The sequence below is a fragment of the Sphaeramia orbicularis genome, unplaced genomic scaffold (assembly GCF_902148855.1).
Source record: "Sphaeramia orbicularis unplaced genomic scaffold, fSphaOr1.1, whole genome shotgun sequence".
Lineage (NCBI taxonomy): Eukaryota > Metazoa > Chordata > Actinopteri > Kurtiformes > Apogonidae > Sphaeramia > Sphaeramia orbicularis.
Genome location: NW_021941452.1, coordinates 517225 through 537224, shown reverse-complemented (window position 1 = coordinate 537224; position 20000 = coordinate 517225). Strand labels below are relative to the sequence as shown.

The window sequence follows — 20000 nt, the reverse complement described above, 5'->3', positions numbered from 1 at the left end:
CGATAACTAACTGAAACTGTATTGTGTGTTTATAAAACTAACTAAAACGGATGAAAATTATGGATAAAATTCCCTTCGTTTTGGTCTTTGTCAATGTCAGATTGATGTTAAATGGATTTCTTTGTCTCTCTCAGTTTTCTGTGCTGTCTCCATACGACACTTTTTGCTCCGTCACTTGTGTTCACTTGTGGTTTCCAGTCGTCTTCTGGTCCCCACTCTACCTGGAAACATGGAGACTAAAGCAGCAGAGTCCTGTCTGGGATTGATTTGAATACGACGACAGAGAAGAAGAGAAAAGAGACCACTGAACTACAACTGAACTACAACTAAACTAAACTAAAACTAAGCATTTAGAAAAAAACTAAAAAACTAGAAAACTAAAAGCAAAAAAAAACTAGAAAAAAAAACAAACTAATAAAAACTATCAAACCTGCTCTAAAAATGAATTAAAACAAACTGAATTAGAGAAAAAAAGTCAAAACTAAATAAAACTAAACTAGAATGAAAAATCCAAAACTACTAGAACGTTGCTTCAGTATCATTTTTGCATTTCACAGATTCATCCCGGAGGCCGGATCGGACCCTTTGGTGGGCCGGTTTTGGCCCACAGGCCGTATGTTTGACACCTGTGGACTCTAGATCCATATGTTTTTATTGGTTTTATCACATGTTGTATTTTTACCTGTATCCTCTGTTGTAAATGTGCTGTAGACACACACCTGACATTAACCCTGATGAACCTGTTTCTGATAGGTCACATGACTCTGAAGCCCCGCCCCCCTCAGGTGTAAAGGTCTGACAGCCTCAGGTGTGGACATGTGCCTTCGCTGCAGCCCGTCTTCATGATCCTCGACGGTCACAGGCACGAACCCACGCCTCACTTTTTCACCAAGTCTCATGAAGTTTTTCTGTCCTTCGCAGGTTTAAAGCGTCCTGATTGGTGGAGCCCTGCGTCACCATGGCAACGTGAGAAACGGTGACGTAAACAACACAAACGGCATGATGGAAACTGAGCTGAACGGGCTAAAATTGAAAAATATGTCATATCTGAAAGTAATGAAAGAATAACTATAAGATCTCAAAATGTAATTACATATTTGAACATGACATTTGTAATTTAGAATTTGTTGTAAATTTGATCATTTTATTTGGAAAATTTCATATACACAAAAATAAATATATGAAAAAAAAAATCTTCCAGATGGAATTTGAAAAATATATTTAATCTTTAGAATTTATCTTTAACAAAAAAAGCTCTAGCACCCTGACAATTTATAAAGAATTCTTTAAAATGGACTGAACTCTCTGATGCATTTATTTATTTTTGTTAGATGTTATTTATATTTTTTTTTATATACTATTATTTGTCTATTCTGCTTTGTGTCTCTAATTTATGCATTATTTTCTTAAATTTATTTGTTCAAATTAGGGATGTAAACAATTAATTGACCAACGATTAATTGTCGATAAGAATTTGCTTGATTAAATTATTAATTATCGGTTAATTGCCCTTTTCTGCCCATCCACACCTTCTCGAAGGCTGCCAGTTTGTCCGCGCTGCGACGCCGTAGTTGGGATAGGCGGTCAGTGAACTGGATCATGGCGTTAATGAGTTAGAATGTCTGTATGGGCATGGAGGAGGAGTCAAACACAGACCGACCATCTGTTTGTGGGTGGAGCCAAACACAGACCAGCCCTTCTGTTTGTGGGTGGAGCCAAACACAGACCGGCCGTCTGTTTGTGGGTGGAGCCAAACACAGACTGACCCTTCTGTTTGTGGGTGGAGCCAAACACAGACCGGCCGTCTGTTTGTGGGTGGAGCCAAACACAGACCAGCCCTTCTGTTTGTGGGTGGAGCCAAACACAGACCGGCCGTCTGTTTGTGGGTGGAGCCAAACACAGACTGACCCTTCTGTTTGTGGGTGGAGCCAAACACAGACCAGCCCTTCTGTTTTTGGGTGGAGCCAAACACAGACCGACCCTTCTGTTTGTGGGTGGAGCCAAACACAGACCAGCCCTTCTGTTTGTGGGTGGAGCCAAACACAGACTGACCCTTCTGTTTGTGGGTGGAGCCAAACACAGACCGGCCGTCTGTTTGTGGGTGGAGCCAAACACAGACCAGCCCTTCTGTTTGTGGGTGGAGCCAAACACAGACCAGCCCTTCTGTTTGTGGGTGGAGCCAAACACAGACCAGCCCTTCTGTTTGTGGGTGGAGCCAAACACAGACCAGCCCTTCTGTTTGTGGGTGGAGCCAAACAGACCGGCCATCTGTTTGTGGGGGCGGTGCACCCCCAAATAAATCCACACACAAACGTGGGTTCGGTATCGGATTGGAGCGTTTTTCCTGGAGGTTGGTGTAGTCCACGGTCAGTGAGACAGAAGTTGAAAACATCCTTCAGACTCCTGATCCCGGACACAGGTGTGGAATGTATTTGCAAACCTTCAGGAGGAAAAGAGAAATAAGTGAAAAGTTTCACTTTCACTTCTGCGGGGGCACAGACTGCACTGTACCCCCATAGTATTAGAAGTAGGACGGAAAGTGACGCACACATGTGCATGCGGTTACCAACCAACATGCACGCATCCTCCGGCCAAACTGTGCGAGTACCCCCCACACACACACACAACAAAATGCACACGTATGTACCCCGTTACTCACCACATCAACAGATGAATTCCACAGGAAACACTGACTGTATCCAATGGATCAATAAATCAGTCGTTAAGGAATATGACATGTTCTTTTCATGAAGTGTATAAACAATATTTAGCTTTTATTCTTATAGTATCGTATTGAAAAAGAAATTCAGGTTCTCAGGAAAATCACCGCTTATCAATTAATCATTAATCAATAAGATCAACCAACTAATGATCAATGAATTAATCGATAATTTGCATCCCTAGTTCAAATGCTTTTTCTTTTTGACATCTTGATGTTTGTTCAAAATTGATAAGTCTTGTATACCCACATATTTTCAGTAAAGTTGAGAAAAAAAAAATACAAAAAAAAACAAACAAAAACTGAGCTGAACCAGAAGTGACAACAGACGATCAAACCTTCATCATCCTCATCATGACATGTTTTAATGATAATTCCATGTGTCAGATCCTCGTGGTCCTATTGCTTGTATTTTTTTTTTTTTGTACATTTTTAGTTTCAACACGAAACAAATCAGTTCAAACATTGAAAAGACGAACCATTAAACCAACAGGATAAAGAACACAAAACAGCTGAAACAACAGACTGACCAACAACTCACACAAATACATTCAGTCATGAATGAACCTTTAAACTGTAGAAACGGACATACTCCACATATTATTCACTGAAAAGGACTCAGCTTCAGCTCAGCTTCACATGTTGACTTGGATGTGAATTGATGCAGTTTTTTATGTTGTTTCATTCATGTTTCAGTGAACGTGTTTTTGTTTTTGTGTCGTTTCATTCATGTTTCAGTGAACACGTGTTTGTTTTTGTGTCGTTTCATTCATGTTTCAGTGAACATGTGTTTGTTTTTGTGTCGTTTCATTCATGTTTCAGTGAACACGTGTTTGTTTTTGTGTCGTTTCATTCATGTTTCAGTGAACACGTGTTTGTTTTTGTGTTGTTTCATTCATGTTTCAGTGAACATGTGTTTGTTTTTGTGTCGTTGCATTCATGTTTCAGTGAACACGTGTTTGTTTTTGTGTCGTTGCATTCATGTTTCAGTGAACACGTGTTTGTTTTTGTGTCGTTTCATTCATGTTTCAGTGAACATGTGTTTATTTTTGTGTCGTTTCATTCATGTTTCAGTGAACATGTGTTTATTTTTGTGTCGTTTCATTCATGTTTCAGTGAACATGTGTTTATTTTTGTGTCGTTTCATTCATGTTTCAGTGAACATGTGTTTTGCCTTCTCAGACTGTCATCCAGACAACGGCGCTGCTTCATCCTGCTCTGTTTTGTTCTGCGTGTAACCATGGCGATGTGAGGAAACGACACCAACACCGACTGAATCTGATCTGCTTCAGGGATGACGAACTCGACCTCAGAGTTCTGTTGTGTTCTTCTTTTGGTCTAAATGTTCTTCTGTTTGTTCTGTTTCAGCGTCTCAGAGCTTCATGCCTCCAATGCTTCAGGTACAGTTTCAGACCGCTCGACCCGTTTACACAGAAACACAACCACATGGACGTTTGTCATAGAGTTTTCAGTCACAGTTTTGTTTCATTTTCTGTCGACGCTGACGCTGAAAACGTACAAAGTAAGTCCAGCCTGATGTGGTTCTGGTCCAGATCTGGGTCAGTCTGAACCAGGGCTCTGAAACTCCTGTTCTTTCAGGTTCCACGTTCAGTCTGATTTGATCTCCAGTGGATCGAACCAGTAAAATAAGAACAGAATAACCTAGAAATAATAACAACTGACAATTTATGTCTGTGTTTTAGTGCAAAAAAACCCATTAAATTATGAAAATACTTACTTTTATAAACTATCCAAACAAAAAAGATGTGAATACCCTGAAAAAAACTGAAATTTCTGAAGAAAAATAAGCGCAATTTTAACAATATTCTGCCTCCACTTCTCATTTGTCCATGTGCATTCTGGATCTGGGCCTGTATTCCTACAGATTCTCCGAATCCTCTCACAGCTCCTAACTGAACCTAAACATTCCTATCAGGAGTCTGATCTTAACAGTGATTCCAGAACACTGTCAGAACTCTGAGCAAAGAATGGACAGAAACTCCTGTTAGTGAGGAGGTGTGGCTGACCTGCTGGTACGTATGAGTCATCATTTCAAAAGCTGGGATTGGTTGATCCTAAAAGCTAGAAAAAAATATACAGGGTGAGTCAGAAAAAACGCTCTTTTCATTTAAAGAAATTGTACCACTGAAATGGAAATGCTTATTTTTCTTTTGATCATACAGTCATATTGATGTGGTTATTGAGCATGTCTGGCGATTGAATCATTGATTTATGGCATAGCATAACAGAGGGAATGTCCATTGTTTATTGTGCACCGAAATATCTGCCAACACAGTTTATGCCACCGTGAATGAAATTGAAATTGTCAACCATTACAGCATGTTTACTCGCCATCAAAATGTTTTGTCTCAACGAAGTCGTCCGGCACGACCTTCAACCTGGCTACCATTCAGATTGATGCAGATCTGTGCTCGTTGTCGCATCTCTAACACAGCTCTTCTCACCATTCGTGTTCGTCGTAGGGCTTGGATTTCAGCCGTGATGCGATTTCGGAGTTCCTGAAGAGTTTGTGGAACAGTCTGATACACACGGTTTTTAAGATACCCCCACAAGAAAAAATCAAGGGGGGTCAAGTCCGGGGATCGCTACCAGTTTCGCAGAATTTTGTCACCATGAAGGCTCTCTGCACATCCGTAAACTGTGGTCTTGCCATGATGAAAACTCCCTGGGCACTGTCATGTAGGCCTATGTCCTGAGTGTGAAAGCAAAGCCCCGACTCCTGTAACTGTTGTCAATTTCAAGTTTGTTCACTGTGGCATACATTGTGTTGGCAGGTATTTCAGTGCCCAATAAACAATGGACCTTCTCTCTCTTATGCAATGCAATAAATCTATGACTACATCACCAGACATGCTCCATAACCACATCAATATGACTGTATGGTCAAAAGAAAAATCAGTGTTTCCGTTTTAGCTGTACAATTTCTTTAAATGGAAAGAGCGTTTTTTCTGACTCACCCTGTATACTTTTGGTGATAATGGGCAAGGGATGGGCCCTCAAATGGATAAACTGAATCATAAAATCTAATCTGATAAAGACTGTAATTGTAAATAATATTTCACATAAAAGAAAATATCTGTTCAATGAATAGGAAGTTATACTTTAAAATTATCCATCATAATGTGTGAAAAACCTCAGGCCCACTGGCACAGTATTCACATAGTGATACTTCTATTTATTTGCTCATACTAACTGGCATGCTGGTAATTTTTGCACTTTCAACATTTCAACTCAGTTTGGTATTAACGAGGGTGAACTGGCTCAGCTTTCATCAGTGTCTGGGATTGCTGAGCGGCCAATAAGAAGCAGTGTTGGTTGGCTTTTAAATCTACCACAAACCAGTGAACAGCAACGGAGAAGAAAAGAATAAGGAAACCCAACTGGACAGAGGAACAGTGTTGGCTTCTGGCTCAATTGGTCAATGAGCATCAAAGTGTTTTGAGAGGTACATTTGGCCCCAGTGTCACAGTACAAGAGGAAAGCATGGGAAACTAGAGCACAACAGATACAAGCCTCCGTTCCACTGGTTGTGCAGACAAGTGAGGATTGTGAGAGGCGGTGGTATGTGTTGCAGTCATTAAGCAAAAGAGGAGACTGCAGCACACGAATGTGAATCTTCACGCACAGGTGAACGATATACAACTTACTGCTGGCAAAGTTAGGGAACTCCTGAGGCCCTGAAAGTCCTCTTCCTGCTCTGACCAGATCTGACCTTAGGAGCTGTCTTCAGGGTTAGGATTCTTTAGGAACAGCTTTTATCTTTACTAGGACCTACTCTTCATTTTTAGGAGAAATTCTAAGAAAATATCATGATTCCAAGAATTTTCGTAGAATTTAGCCAATAGGAGCAACTCTGCGCTAACAATCTTTAGGAATACGGGCCCAGATCTACAAAGACACTAACCCAGTGGTTTCCATCCTTTTTTTTACTCCTGACTCCATTTTAACATCACAAATTTCTGGCAACCCCAGACGTTCAAAACAGAGACGTTTTAATTTGCTAAAATTAATTTGTTTTTGATCATGTAATAGTTTGCTATACTATGTTGCAAATAAACGTTAATTTTACACATTTAGGTTATATAATGTAAATTTTTATTAAGTTTTAATTAAAAAAAAAAAAAATTATCAATTGCTAGAAATCTCAGGTGATCCCATTTGAATTCCAGACGATCCTACGTGGGGTCCAGACCCTAAGGTTAAAAAACACAGCATTAACTGTTCCCAGTCCCCTTTTTCAGTTGTGTGGTACAGTCTGTTCTTTCTCAAACTGATCCAATCTTGCAGCACAAACATGTGAAACCAGTGTTCAAAGGGTTAAACATTAAATGAGGAGGACAGAGGGTCATATTTAGAGGTTCACCTGGGGTCTGGATCCGCCAGCAGCACCAAGGTTTGCACTGGAATAACGTCGATCCTTTTACATTGAAACCTTGCCACTTTAGTGGGGTTTTTTTGTTTGTTTTTTTTTTTTGTCTTTTTTGTATCAATTACTAGAAATTCCAGGCGACCCCACGTGGGGTACAGACCCCAAGGTTGAAAAACGCTGCACTAAACACTGAAGAACAGGCAGAAAAGAGTTCAAATTGGACTGAATTTAATACAGACATGTCAGGTTAGTCACATTTGTTCAGGTTAGTCACATTTTATTGGTACAGGAGAGTTTGGAAATGGAAATATTTTCAGAATTTAATGTGATTTTTTGCACTAAAACAAAGACAAATATTTGCAGTTGTCATTATTTACAGACATAATGTAATATTTTCTTTCCCATCAAACCCAGTAGTAAATCTGCAGTCCTTCTTCTGTGTGGGTTCTTCTGCTGTTCTTATTGGACTGTAGATCAGATTGGTCTGGATGTGGAACCCACACTAACATGAGTTCCACAGCCTGGACTGTGGAATTTAGACACTTTGGAAATTCATCCCAGGGGTGGGACTGGAACCTTTGGAGGGACGCATGTTTGACAGCCCTGGTTTAAAGGGTTTAGACCAGGTCTGGGTTCTGCTGTTGGGTCTGTCACTGTCTACGTCTGCTTTGCAAGGTTATTATCGTTAACAAAAACTAACAAAATAACAAGAACTAGAATTGTAAAAACATTTTCGTTAACTGAAATAAATAAAAACTAATTAAAAGACAAAACCATAACTAACTGAAACTGTATTGTGTGTTTACAAAACTAAAACGGATAAAAATTATGGATAGAATTCCCTTTGTTTTCGTCTTTGTCAATGTCGGATTGATACGAAATCGATTTATTTGGCTCTAGCAGTTTTAGCTAGCAGCACCATACGACACTTTTTGCTCCGTCACTTGTGTTCACTTGTGGTTTCCAGTCGTCTTCTGGTCCCCACTCTACCTGGAAACATGGAGACTAAAGCAGCAGAGTCCTGTCTGGGATTGATTTGAATAGGAGCACAGAGAAGAAGAGAAAAGAGACCACTGAACTACAACTGAACTACAACTGAACTACAACTGAACTACAACTAAACTACAACTGAACTACAACTGAACTAAAACTGAACTACAACTGAACTACAACTGAACTACAACTAAACTACAACTAAACTACAACTGAACTACAACTGAACTACAACTGAACTACAACTAAACTACAACTAAGCATTTAGAAAAAAATGAAAACTAATAAAAACTATCAAACCTGCTCTAAAAACTAATTAAAACAAACTGAATTAGAGAAAAAAAGTCCAAACTAAATAAAACTAAACTAGAATGAAAAATCCAAAACTATTAGGACGTTGCTGCTTCGATGATGTTTTCGTCCTGTTTTTCGTCTCCAGACCGAAGACTCTACGCCTGTTTCCTCCTGACGTGTGCAGCTGGTTGTGTTACCATGGTGATGTGAGAAAAACAACACAACAACACAAACAACGTCATAAATATTTAGTTTCAGATGTTCTGTGAGAAACTCTGTCTGTCCTTCCAGTGTCTATAACTGGTGGTCCAGGTTTGAGGACCTCCTGTCCAGAAGTCATCTGGTCCGTCCAGGATCTCCTTCAGTCTACAGACTGGTACCAAAGAGACGGACCACAACAGGAACCTGGACCAGAATCACAGTCACTGACAGGAAACCCCATCAGTCCAATAAAACTATGGTCCTGGTGGGTGAGACAGGAACAGGAAAGTCCACTCTGATCAACGCTGTCTTCAACTACGTCCAAGGAGTGACGTGGGAGGACAACGTCTGGTTTGAGATCGCAGATAAAGACGGAGACACCAGACGCCAATCAGAGAGTCAGACAAGGACGGTGACGGTGTATGAAATGTGTGGAGGTGGAACTGTGGACTTGTGTGTGACCGTGGTGGACACTCCTGGTTATGGAGACACCAGAGGAGTAGACAGAGACCAGCACATCACCACAGGGTTCCTGGACCTCCTGTGTTCACACGAAGGAGTGGACGGCGTGGACTTGGTGGGCGTGGTCCTGAAGGCCACGGACAACCGACTGAGCGACCGCCTACTTTATGTCTGGGACTCGGTCACGTCTCTGTTCGGTAAAGACCTGGACAGAAACATGGTGGCTCTGATCTCACACTCAGACGGGATGAAACCTGAAGACGCCCTCCGAGCTCTAGAAGACGCCCACGTCCCACTGAGCAAAGACCAGAACCAGGAACCGCTTTATTTCCTGTTCAACAACCGTCAGACCACACCCAGACAGAAGAGGACGGTCCGACATCTGCAGAGCTCATGGCAGACGTCCACGGACGGTCTGAAGGAGCTCATGGACTTCATGCACAAACGGGAACCTCAGAACCTGAAGACCACTTTAGAAGTCCTCCAAGAACGGATCAGACTGGAATCCTGTATCAGAAAGTTAAAGGAGGAACTGGACGGGACAGACGCTCCTTTAAACACAGATGAAAGTCTGGACCAGGCCGTGGACCACATCCTCCATCTGGACCAGATCGCACTGAACGTGGACTCACTGTCCACTTATGTCCATCTGGACTTCCTGATCCAGAAGATGAAGGAGAAGGGGGACGCCGAGAAAGTGCAGAAACTGGAAGAGATGGAAGGACGAATAAATGAACGAACCAAGACAGCAATGTGGTACAGGAAGTTCAGAACGACCCTTAAAGACCCAAACGTCCACCTTTAACCCTTACAGACCCAAACGTCCACCTTTAACCCTTACAGACCCAAACGTCCACCTTTAACCCTTACAGACCCAAACGTCCACCTTTAACCCTTACAGACCCAAACGTCCACCTTTAACCCTTACAGACCCAAACGTCCACCTTTAACCCTTAAAGACCCAAACGTCCACCTTTAACCCTTACAGACCCAAACGTCCACCTTTAACCCTTACAGACCCAAATGTTCACCTTTAACCCTTAAAGACCCAAACATCCACCTTTAACCCTTACAGACCCAAACGTCCACCTTTAACCCTTAAATGTCCTCCTTTAACCCTTAAACGTCCACCTTTAACCCTTGCAGACCCAAACGTCTGCCTTTAACCCTTAAATGTCCTCCTTTAACCCTTAAACGTCCACCTTTAACCCTTACAGACCCAAACGTCCTCCTTTAACCCTAACAGACCCAACTGTCCACCTTTAACCCTTACAGACCCAAATGTCCACATTTAACCCTTAAATGTCCTCCTTTAACCCTTAAACGTCCACCTTTAACCCTTACAGACCCAAACGTCCACCTTTAACCCTTAAATGTCCTCCTTTAACCCTTAAACGTCCACCTTTAACCCTTACAGACCCAAACGTCCACCTTTAACCCTTAAATGTCCTCCTTTAACCCTTAAATATCCTCCTTTAACCCTTAAATGTCCACCTTTAACCCTTACAGACCCAAACATCCACCTTTAACCCTTAAATGTCCTCCTTTAACCCTTAAACGTCCACCTTTAACCCTTACAGACCCAAACGTTCACCTTTAACCCTTAAATGTCCTCCTTTAAGCCTTAAACGTCCACCTTTAACCCTTGCAGACCCAAACGTTCACCTTTAACCCTTAAATATCCTCCTTTAAGCCTTAAACGTCCACCTTTAACCCTTACAGACCCAAACGTTCACCTTTAACCCTTAAATGTCCTCCTTTAACCCTTAAACGTCCACCTTTAACCTTTACAGACCCAAACGTCCACCTTTAACCCTTAAATGTCCTCCTTTAACCCTTAAACGTCCACCTTTAACCCTTACAGACCCAAACGTTCACCTTTAACCCTTAAATGTCCTCCTTTAAGCCTTAAACGTCCACCTTTAACCCTTACAGACCCAAACATCCACCTTTAACCCTTAAATGTCCTCCTTTAAGCCTTAAACGTCCACCTTTAACCCTTGCAGACCCAAACGTTCACCTTTAACCCTTAAATATCCTCCTTTAAGCCTTAAACGTCCACCTTTAACCCTTACAGACCCAAACGTTCACCTTTAACCCTTAAATGTCCTCCTTTAACCCTTAAACGTCCACCTTTAACCTTTACAGACCCAAACGTCCACCTTTAACCCTTAAATGTCCTCCTTTAACCCTTAAACGTCCACCTTTAACCCTTGCAGACCCAAACGTTCACCTTTAACCCTTAAATATCCTCCTTTAAGCCTTAAACGTCCACCTTTAACCCTTACAGACCCAAACGTCCACCTTTAACCCTTAAATGTCCTCCTTTAACCCCTTAAACGTCCACCTTTAACCCTTGCAGACCCAAACGTTCACCTTTAACCCTTAAATGTCCTCCTTTAACCCTTAAACGTCCACCTTTAACCATTGCAGACCCAAACGTCCACCTTTAACCCTTAAATGTCCCCCTTTAACCCTTAAACGTCCACCTTTAACCCTTACAGACCCAAACGTCCACCTTTAACCCTTAAATGTCCTCCTTTAACCCTTAAAACGTCCACCTTTAACCCTTACAGACCAAACGTTCACCTTTAACCCTTAAATGTCCTCCTTTAACCCTTAAACGTCCACCTTTAACCCTTACAGACCCAAACATTCACCTTTAACCCTTAAATGTCCTCCTTTAACCCTTAAACGTCCACCTTTAACCCTTACAGACCCAAACGTCCACCTTTAACCCTTAAATGTCCTCCTTTAAACCCTTAACCGTCCACCTTTAACCTTTACAGACCCAAACTTCACCTTTAACCCTTAAATGTTCCTCCGTTACCCTTAAACGTCCACCTTTAACCCTTGCAGACCCAAACGTCCACCTTAACCCTTAAATGTCCTCCTTTAAACCCTTAAACGTCCACCTTTAACCCTTGCAGACCCAACATTCACCTTTAACCCTTAAATATCCTCCTTTAAGCCTTAAACGTCCACCTTGAACCCTTACAGACCCAAACGTCCACCTTTAACCCTTAAATGTCCTCCTTTAACCCTTAAACGTCCACCTTTAACCCTTAAACGTCCACCTTTAACCCTTACAGACCCAAACGTTCACCTTTAACCCTTAAATGTCCTCCTTTAAGCCTTAAACGTCCACCTTTAACCCTTGCAGACCCAAACGTTCACCTTTAACCCTTAATATCCTCCTTTAAGCCTTAAACGTCCACCTTTAACCTTACAGACCCAAACGTTCACCTTTAACCCTTAAATGTCCTCCTTTAACCCTTAACGTCCACCTTTAACCTTTACAGACCCAAACGTCCACCTTTAACCCTTAAATGTCCTCCTTAACCCTTAAACGTCCACCTTTAACCCTTACAGACCCAAACGTTCACCTTTAACCCTTAAATGTCCTCCTTTAAGCCTTAAACGTCCACCTTTAACCCTTACAGACCCAACATCCACCTTTAACCCTTAAATGTCCTCCTTTAAGCCTTAAACGTCCACCTTTAACCCTTGCAGACCCAAACGTTCACCTTTAACCCTTAAATATCCTCCTTTAAGCCTTAACGTCCACCTTTAACCCTTACAGACCCAAACGTTCACCTTTAACCCTTAAATGTCCTCCTTTAACCCTTAAACGTCCACCTTTAACCTTTACAGACCCAAACGTCCACCTTTAACCCTTAAATGTCCTCCTTTAACCCTTAAACGTCCACCTTTAACCCTTGCAGACCCAAACGTTCACCTTTAACCCTTAAATGTCCTCCTTTAAGCCTTAAACGTCCACCTTTAACCCTTACAGACCCAAACGTCCACCTTTAACCCTTAAATGTCCTCCTTTAACCCTTAAAACGTCCACCTTTAACCCTTGCAGACCCAAACGTTCACCTTTAACCCTTAAATGTCCTCCTTTAACCCTTAAACGTCCACCTTTAACCCTTGCAGACCCAAACGTCCACCTTTAACCCTTAAATGTCCTCCTTTAACCCTTAAACGTCCACCTTTAACCCTTACAGACCCAAACGTTCACCTTTAACCCTTAAATGTCCTCCTTTAACCCTTAAACGTCCACCTTTAACCCTTGCAGACCCAAACATTCACCTTTAACCCTTAAATGTCCTCCTTTAACCCTTAAACGTCCACCTTTAACCTTTACAGACCCAAACGTCCACCTTTAACCCTTAAATGTCCTCCTTTAACCCTTAAACGTCCACCTTTAACCCTTTACAGACCCAAACATTCACCTTAACCCTTAAATGTCCTCCTTTAACCCTTAAACGTCACCTTTAACCCTTGCAGACCCAAACGTTCACCTTTAACCCTAGAATGTCCTCCTTTAACCCTTAAACGTCCACCTTTAACCCTTGCAGACCCAAACGTCCACCTTTACCCTTAAATGTCCTCCTTTAACCCTTAACGTCCACCTTTAACCCTTGCAGACCCAAACGTCCACCTTTAACCCTTAAATGTCCTCCTTTAACCCTTAAACGTCCACCTTTAACCCTTACAGACCCAAACATTCACCTTTAACCCTTAAATGTCCTCCTTTAACCCTTAAACGTCCACCTTTAACCCTTGCAGACCCAAAACATCCACCTTTAACCCTTAAATGTCCTCCTTTAACCCTTAAACGTCCACCTTTAACCCTTGCAGACCCAAACGTCCTCCTTTAACCTTAACGGTCCACCTTTAACCCTTACAGACCCAACATTCACCGTTTACCCTTAAATGTCCTCCTTTAACCCTTAAACGTCCACCTTTAACCCTTGCAGGACCCAAACGTCCACCTTTAACCCTTAAATGTCCTCCTTTAACCCTTAAACGTCCACCGTTTAACCCTTACAGACCCAAACATTCACCTTTAACCCTTAAATGTCCTCCTTTAACCCTTAAACGTCCACCTTTAACCCTTGCAGACCCAAACATTCCACTTTAACCCTTAAACGTCCACCTTTAACCCTTGCAGACCCAAACGTCCTCCTTTAACCCTTAAACGTCCACCTTTAACCCTTACAGACCCAAACATTCACCTTAACCCTTAAATGTCCTCCTTTAACCCTTAAACGTCCACCTTTAACCCTTGCAGACCCAAACATTCACCTTTAACCCTTAAATGTCCTCCTTTAACCCTTAAACGTCCACCTTTAACCCTTACAGACCCAAACATTCACCTTTAACCCTTAAATGTCCTCCTTTAACCCTTAAACGTCCACCTTTAACCCTTGCAGACCCAAACGTCCACCTTTAACCCTTAAATGTCCTCCTTTAACCCTTAAACGTCCACCTTTAACCCTTACAGACCCAAACATCCACCTTTAACCCTTAAATGTCCTCCTTTAACCCTTAAACGTCCACCTTTAACCCTTGCAGACCCAAACGTTCACCTTTAACCCTTAAATGTCCTCCTTTAAGCCTTAAACGTCCACCTTTAACCCTTGCAGACCCAAACGTTCACCTTTAACCCTTAAATATCCTCCTTTAAGCCTTAAACGTCCACCTTTAACCCTTACAGACCCAAACGTTCACCTTTAACCCTTAAATGTCCTCCTTTAACCCTTAAACGTCCACCTTTAACCTTTACAGACCCAAACATCCACCTTTAACCCTTAAATGTCCTCCTTTAACCCTTAAACGTCCACCTTTAACCCTTACAGACCCAAACGTTCACCTTTAACCCTTAAATGTCCTCCTTTAGCCTAAACGTCCACCTTTAACCCTTACAGACCCAAACATCCACCTTTAACCCTTAAATGTCCTCCTTTAAGCCTTAAACGTCCACCTTTAACCCTTGCAGACCCAAACGTCCACCTTTAACCCTTAAATGTCCTCCTTTAACCCTTAAACGTCCACCTTTAACCCTTACAGACCCAAACATTCACCTTTAACCCTTAAATGTCCTCCTTTAACCCTTAACGTCCACCTTTAACCCTTGCAGACCCAAACGTCCACCTTTAACCCTTAAATGTCCTCCTTTAACCCTTAAACGTCCACCTTTAACCCTTGCAGACCCAAACATTCACCTTTAACCCTTAAATGTCCTCCTTTAACCCTTAAACGTCCACCTTTAACCCTTGCAGACCCAAACGTCCACCTTTAACCCTTAAATGTCCTCCTTTAACCCTTAAACGTCCACCTTTAAACCCTTACAGACCCAAACATTCACCTTTAACCCTTAAATGTCCTCCTTTAACCCTTAAACGTCCACCTTTACCCTTGCAGACCCAAACGTCCACCTTTAACCCTTAAATGTCCTCCTTTAACCCTTAAACGTCCACCTTTAACCCTTGCAGACCCAAACGTCCTCCTTTAACCCTTAAACGTCCACCTTTAACCCTTAAACGTCCACCTTTAACCCTTACAGACCCAAACATTCACCTTTAACCCTTAAATGTCCTCCTTTAACCCTTAAACGTCCACCTTTAACCCTTGCAGACCCAAACGTCCACCTTTAACCCTTAAATGTCCTCCTTTAACCCTTAAACGTCCACCTTTAACCCTTACAGACCCAAACATTCACCTTTAACCCTTAAATGTCCTCCTTTAACCCTTAAACGTCCACCTTTAACCCTTACAGACCCAAACATTCACCTTTAACCCTTAAATGTCCTCCTTTAAACCCTTAAACGTCCACCTTAACCTTTACAGACCCAAACGTCCACCTTTAACCCTTAAATGTCCTCCTTTAACCCTTAAACGTCCACCTTTAACCCTTACAGACCCAAACATTCACCTTTAACCCTTAAATGTCCTCCTTTAACCCTTAAACGTCCACCTTTAACCCTTGCAGACCCAAACGTCCACCTTTAACCCTTAAATGTCCTCCTTTAACCCTTAAACGTCCACCTTTAACCCTTGCAGACCCAAACGTCCACCTTTAACCCTTAAATGTCCTCCTTTAACCCTTAAACGTCCACCTTTAACCCTTACAGACCCAAACATTCACCTTTAACCCTTAAATGTCCTCCTTTAACCCTTAAACGTCCACCTTTAACCCTTGCAGACCCAAACATTCACCTTTAACCCTTAAATGTCCTCCTTTAACCCTTAAACGTCCACCTTTAACCCTTGCAGACCCTGTCATATGTATCTTACACTAAACTGCAGGTGAATGTGTGACTTTGACTCTTGCTCTAACTCGTGCAAAAGGCTCTGTACTGATCCTAACGCTACTTCAACGCTGCCGACCTCAATATAAAACAGAGGGTGAAAAAGTATGAAAAAATAGAAAAGAGAAATGAAATGTTCCTAAGTTGTATTGCATTCAAAGGGTTGTTTTTGACTTGCATTTGTGTCTGGGTAGGTTTGCATGTGCCTTCACCGTGGGGCTGAAACAGTGATGAAACAATCGCTACCTTGAGATTTTCTTCATTTAACACACAATGCTTGTTTGCGAGTGGAAAGTTTTGTGTTTAAGGTGAGCCCATGTAATTATCATTATGAAACTTTCTGTGGGTAAGAAGTGCTCGCCTAATTGCGCAAAAGACGTTATACCAAGCCGTACTTTGAGCGCCCATTGTGGTTATGATATCTAAAGTTGAACTCCTTGAGCAAATGTCAAACCGATGACTGACCCTTGATTAAACTGTCAAATGCACAAAATGCTGTAGTGCAGATTTGACTGAGTCTAAGGCGACTGTTGGACTAAAAGGAACTTTCAAATGGGCGTGTGCTTAATTGATTGACTTGTATGCTGACGGTTTAGCTTGACGTAGATGCTTACGTATTTTACTCGGCAAACGATGTGGTAACCAATCATATGTGTATGTTTGAATTTATGTAACCAAAAATGGGAATAGCTGAATATGGGAAGTCTTCTCAGAGTCACTAAAGACTATAAATGTAATGAGAAGCTTTTATGTGAGAGACCATAGTGTGTTTGATGAGATAATAGGTGGTAGACTGCCTTCTGTGACAGCTCACAAGTTTGGGTTTTTTTTGAATTATTGCTGTTTTTTAATAAACCAGATTCTGGCCTAACCATTTTAAACGTTCAACCTACACCTACTGGTGGATATTTTCGTCATTTCCTGTTGTGTTTTCCATCGGCAGCTTTAAGTGGTAAGTCCTTTTACCATGGCTTTGGCGGCCTGGCCTGAGCCGGACCTCAATTTTAACAGGATATCTGAGCAGATTAAGGGGACACCGACAGTCATGTATGTCACATGGACACGCAGTTTAAGTCAGGGCAAAGCGAAAATAGTACTAAGAGAATAAATTAGAAAGATTTCTGATGTGGTAATCCTCAACCGAAATTAACTGTGGTTTTTGTGATTTACTGTTATTGACATGTACAAATAACCCAAACGTCCACCTTTAACCCTTAAAGGTCTTCCTTTAACCCTTAAACATCCACCTTTAACCCTTACAGACCCAAATTTCCACCTTTAACCCTTACAGACCCAAACATCCACCTTTAACCCTTAATTGTCCACCTTGAACCCTTACAGACCCAACGTCCACCTTTAACCCTTAATTGTCCACCTTTAACCCTTACAGACCCAAACGTCCACCTTTAACCCTTACAGACCCAAACGTCCTCCTTTAACCCTTACAGACCCAAACGTCCACCATTAACCCTTAATTGTCCTCCTTTAACCCTTACAGACCCAAACGTCCACCATTAACCCTTAATTGTCCTCCTTTAACCCTTACAGACCCAAACGTCCACCATTAACCCTTAATTGTCCTCCTTTAACCCTTACAGACCCAAACGTTCACCTTTAACCCTTAATTGTCCTCCTTTAACCCTTACAGACCCAAACGTCCACCTTAACCCTTCAGTGTCCTCCTTTAACCCTTCCAGACCCAAACGTTCACCTTTAACCTAAACCATCTGCTGCATCCAAAACGTTTAATCCTGTTAATCCATGTCAATAGTTGGTGTCAAATACAGTTCTTCATGCTTTTCATGGTCGTCAGATATGAGCATATTTGGACGTTCAGAGGCTCCACAGTTACCGTGGGAAACAGTGTCATCTTCACTAACATTGATTCTCCAGTCAAACCCATGCAGTTGGATCAGTTGCCATGGATGGACACTCGTCTGTCTGTTGGTTTCACAGTCATCGAAGGGTTAAACTCAGTCACATTTGACTTGTTTTTATCGTCGTCTTTTTTTGTTCCTTTGTCTGATTTTCTGTGACTGAATTGTGTTGAATCTTTCCGTTAACGTTGCTCCTCCCACTTCTGGTTTGCTCGTTAACTGTGGAATGAAAGGAGGCTGAGCTGAAATAAACCTTTATGGTGTCAGACTGCAGTAAACGTGTCTAAAGTCCATGGAACCGGCTCGTCTTTCACATGTACTGGTTCTTCTAAAGGTCTGACGGTAAATGTAGTTCATATGTGACACGTTCACCGTGAAGGTGTGATCTGATCTGTACCTGAAACAGGCCACGCCCATTCCCGGTGATGACCTCAGAGCGTCTCAGCTGATGTGAAGCTGCGGCTCAGGTAAGTTTCCAACCACTCATCTGTCGGTGTATCCAACGTCCATAAAGTCAGGAGCGTTCAAAGACAGGAGCGTTCAGCCTTTGTGAACGTAAGACACCAGTTGACGCCATCTTGGTTTTTTGGAAATGGAGGTGTCCGTATTTGGACGAGAGGGCGAGCCTGAGAAGAGTGAGGAAAAAAGTCACGGAGCTAAAACCGACATGGACAGCTCAGTCCTGTTCCTTCCAGATACACGATCAGAAACCTGGTTCTAGACATGGGACACATTTGAGCTCATTGGCTAATGTTAGCTTCTGTTAGCTTGGTGGCTAATATTAGCAGCTGCCAGGTTGGTCGCTGATGAGTACAAATATGCATTCGACCCTGATAAAACTAAAACCACTGGTAAACATTAGATTAGATTTTAAGTTATTGTGTAAAACCTTGAATTTCCTTTTTTCCACAGACCAAACATCTGAAACAGTTTCATCCTGACGTTTCACGGTCACCGATGGCAACGTAAGTAACTGAAGCTGGAAGCACAGACTCCTTCACTGTTTCTGCCCTGAACCTGAGTGTCCGTGGATAACTGCATGAAACATCGTGAACACAAAGTGTCGGAGACTGAACTCAGTTTTATCTTTGCAGCATTTGTAACATGTGGTCCAAGTTTGAGGACCTCCTGTCCAGAAGTCATCTGGTCCATCCAGGATCTCCTTCAGTCTACAGACTGGTACCAAAGAGACGGACCACAACAGGAACCTGGACCAGAATCACAGTCACTGACAGGAAACCCCATCATCAGTCAATAAAACTATGGTCCTGGTGGGTGAGACAGGAACAGGAAAGTCCACTCTGATCAACGCTGTCTTCAACTATGTCCAAGGAGTGACGTGGGAGGACGACGTCTGGTTTGAGATCGCAGATAAAGACAAGACGTCAAGTCAGTCTGATGGTCGACGAGGACGGTGACGGTGTATGAAATGTGTGGAGGTGGAACTGTGGACTTATGTGTGACCGTGGTGGACACTCCTGGTTATGGAGACACCAGAGGAGTAGACAGAGACCAGCACATCACCACAGGGTTCCTGGACCTCCTGTGTTCACACGAAGGAGTGGACGGCGTGGACTTGGTGGGCGTGGTCCTGAAGGCCACGGACAACCGACTGAGCGACCGCCTACTTTTGTGGGACTCGGTCACGTCTCTGTTCGGTAAAGACCTGGACAGAAACATGGTGGCTCTGATCTCACACTCAGACGGGATGAAACCTGAAGACCCTCCGAGCTCTAGAAGACGCCACGTCCACTGAGCAAAGACCAGAACCAGGAACCGCTTTATTTCCTGTTCAACAACCGTCAGACCACACCCAGACAGAAGAGGACGGTCCGACATCTGCAGAGCTCATGGCAGACGTCCACGGACGGTCTGAAGGAGCTCATGGACTTCATGCACAAACGGGAACTCAGAACCTGAAGACCACTTTAGAAGTCCTCCAAGAGCGGATCAGACTGGAATCC

The 20000-nt window shown here is 42.5% G+C and overlaps 2 protein-coding genes across 2 annotated transcripts in view; one reads left to right on the top strand and one right to left on the bottom strand.

Moving 5' to 3' along the window:
• The window catches only part of LOC115415803 (uncharacterized), a 15324-nt gene extending 13723 nt beyond the window's left edge, over positions 1-1601 (bottom strand). The window contains exon 1 of the mRNA XM_030129437.1: positions 1530-1601. Coding sequence (XP_029985297.1) covers positions 1530-1601 — 72 coding nt within the window. The remainder of the gene's footprint in view (positions 1-1529) is intronic.
• Positions 1602-3959: 2358 nt separating this feature from the next.
• LOC115415801 (uncharacterized) lies at positions 3960-16390 on the top strand. Its single transcript, XM_030129436.1, has 5 exons — positions 3960-3967; positions 4088-4119; positions 8542-8602; positions 8688-9815; positions 16354-16390. The coding sequence occupies exons 1-5, from the start codon at positions 3960-3962 to the stop codon at positions 16388-16390; spliced, it is 1266 nt and encodes a 421-aa protein (XP_029985296.1).
• The last annotated feature ends 3610 nt before the right edge of the window (positions 16391-20000 follow it).

What these genes read in the sequence shown, in the direction of transcription:
- LOC115415801 (XM_030129436.1), top strand. An exon ending in GGTTGTGTTACCATGGTGAT is followed by an intron (nt 8,603 to 8,687) that starts GTGAGAAAAACA and finishes CTGTCCTTCCAG; the next exon opens with TGTCTATAACTGGTGGTCCA. An exon ending in CGAACCAAGACAGCAATGTG is followed by an intron (nt 9,816 to 16,353) that starts GTACAGGAAGTT and finishes GTGTCTGGGTAG; the next exon opens with GTTTGCATGTGCCTTCACCG.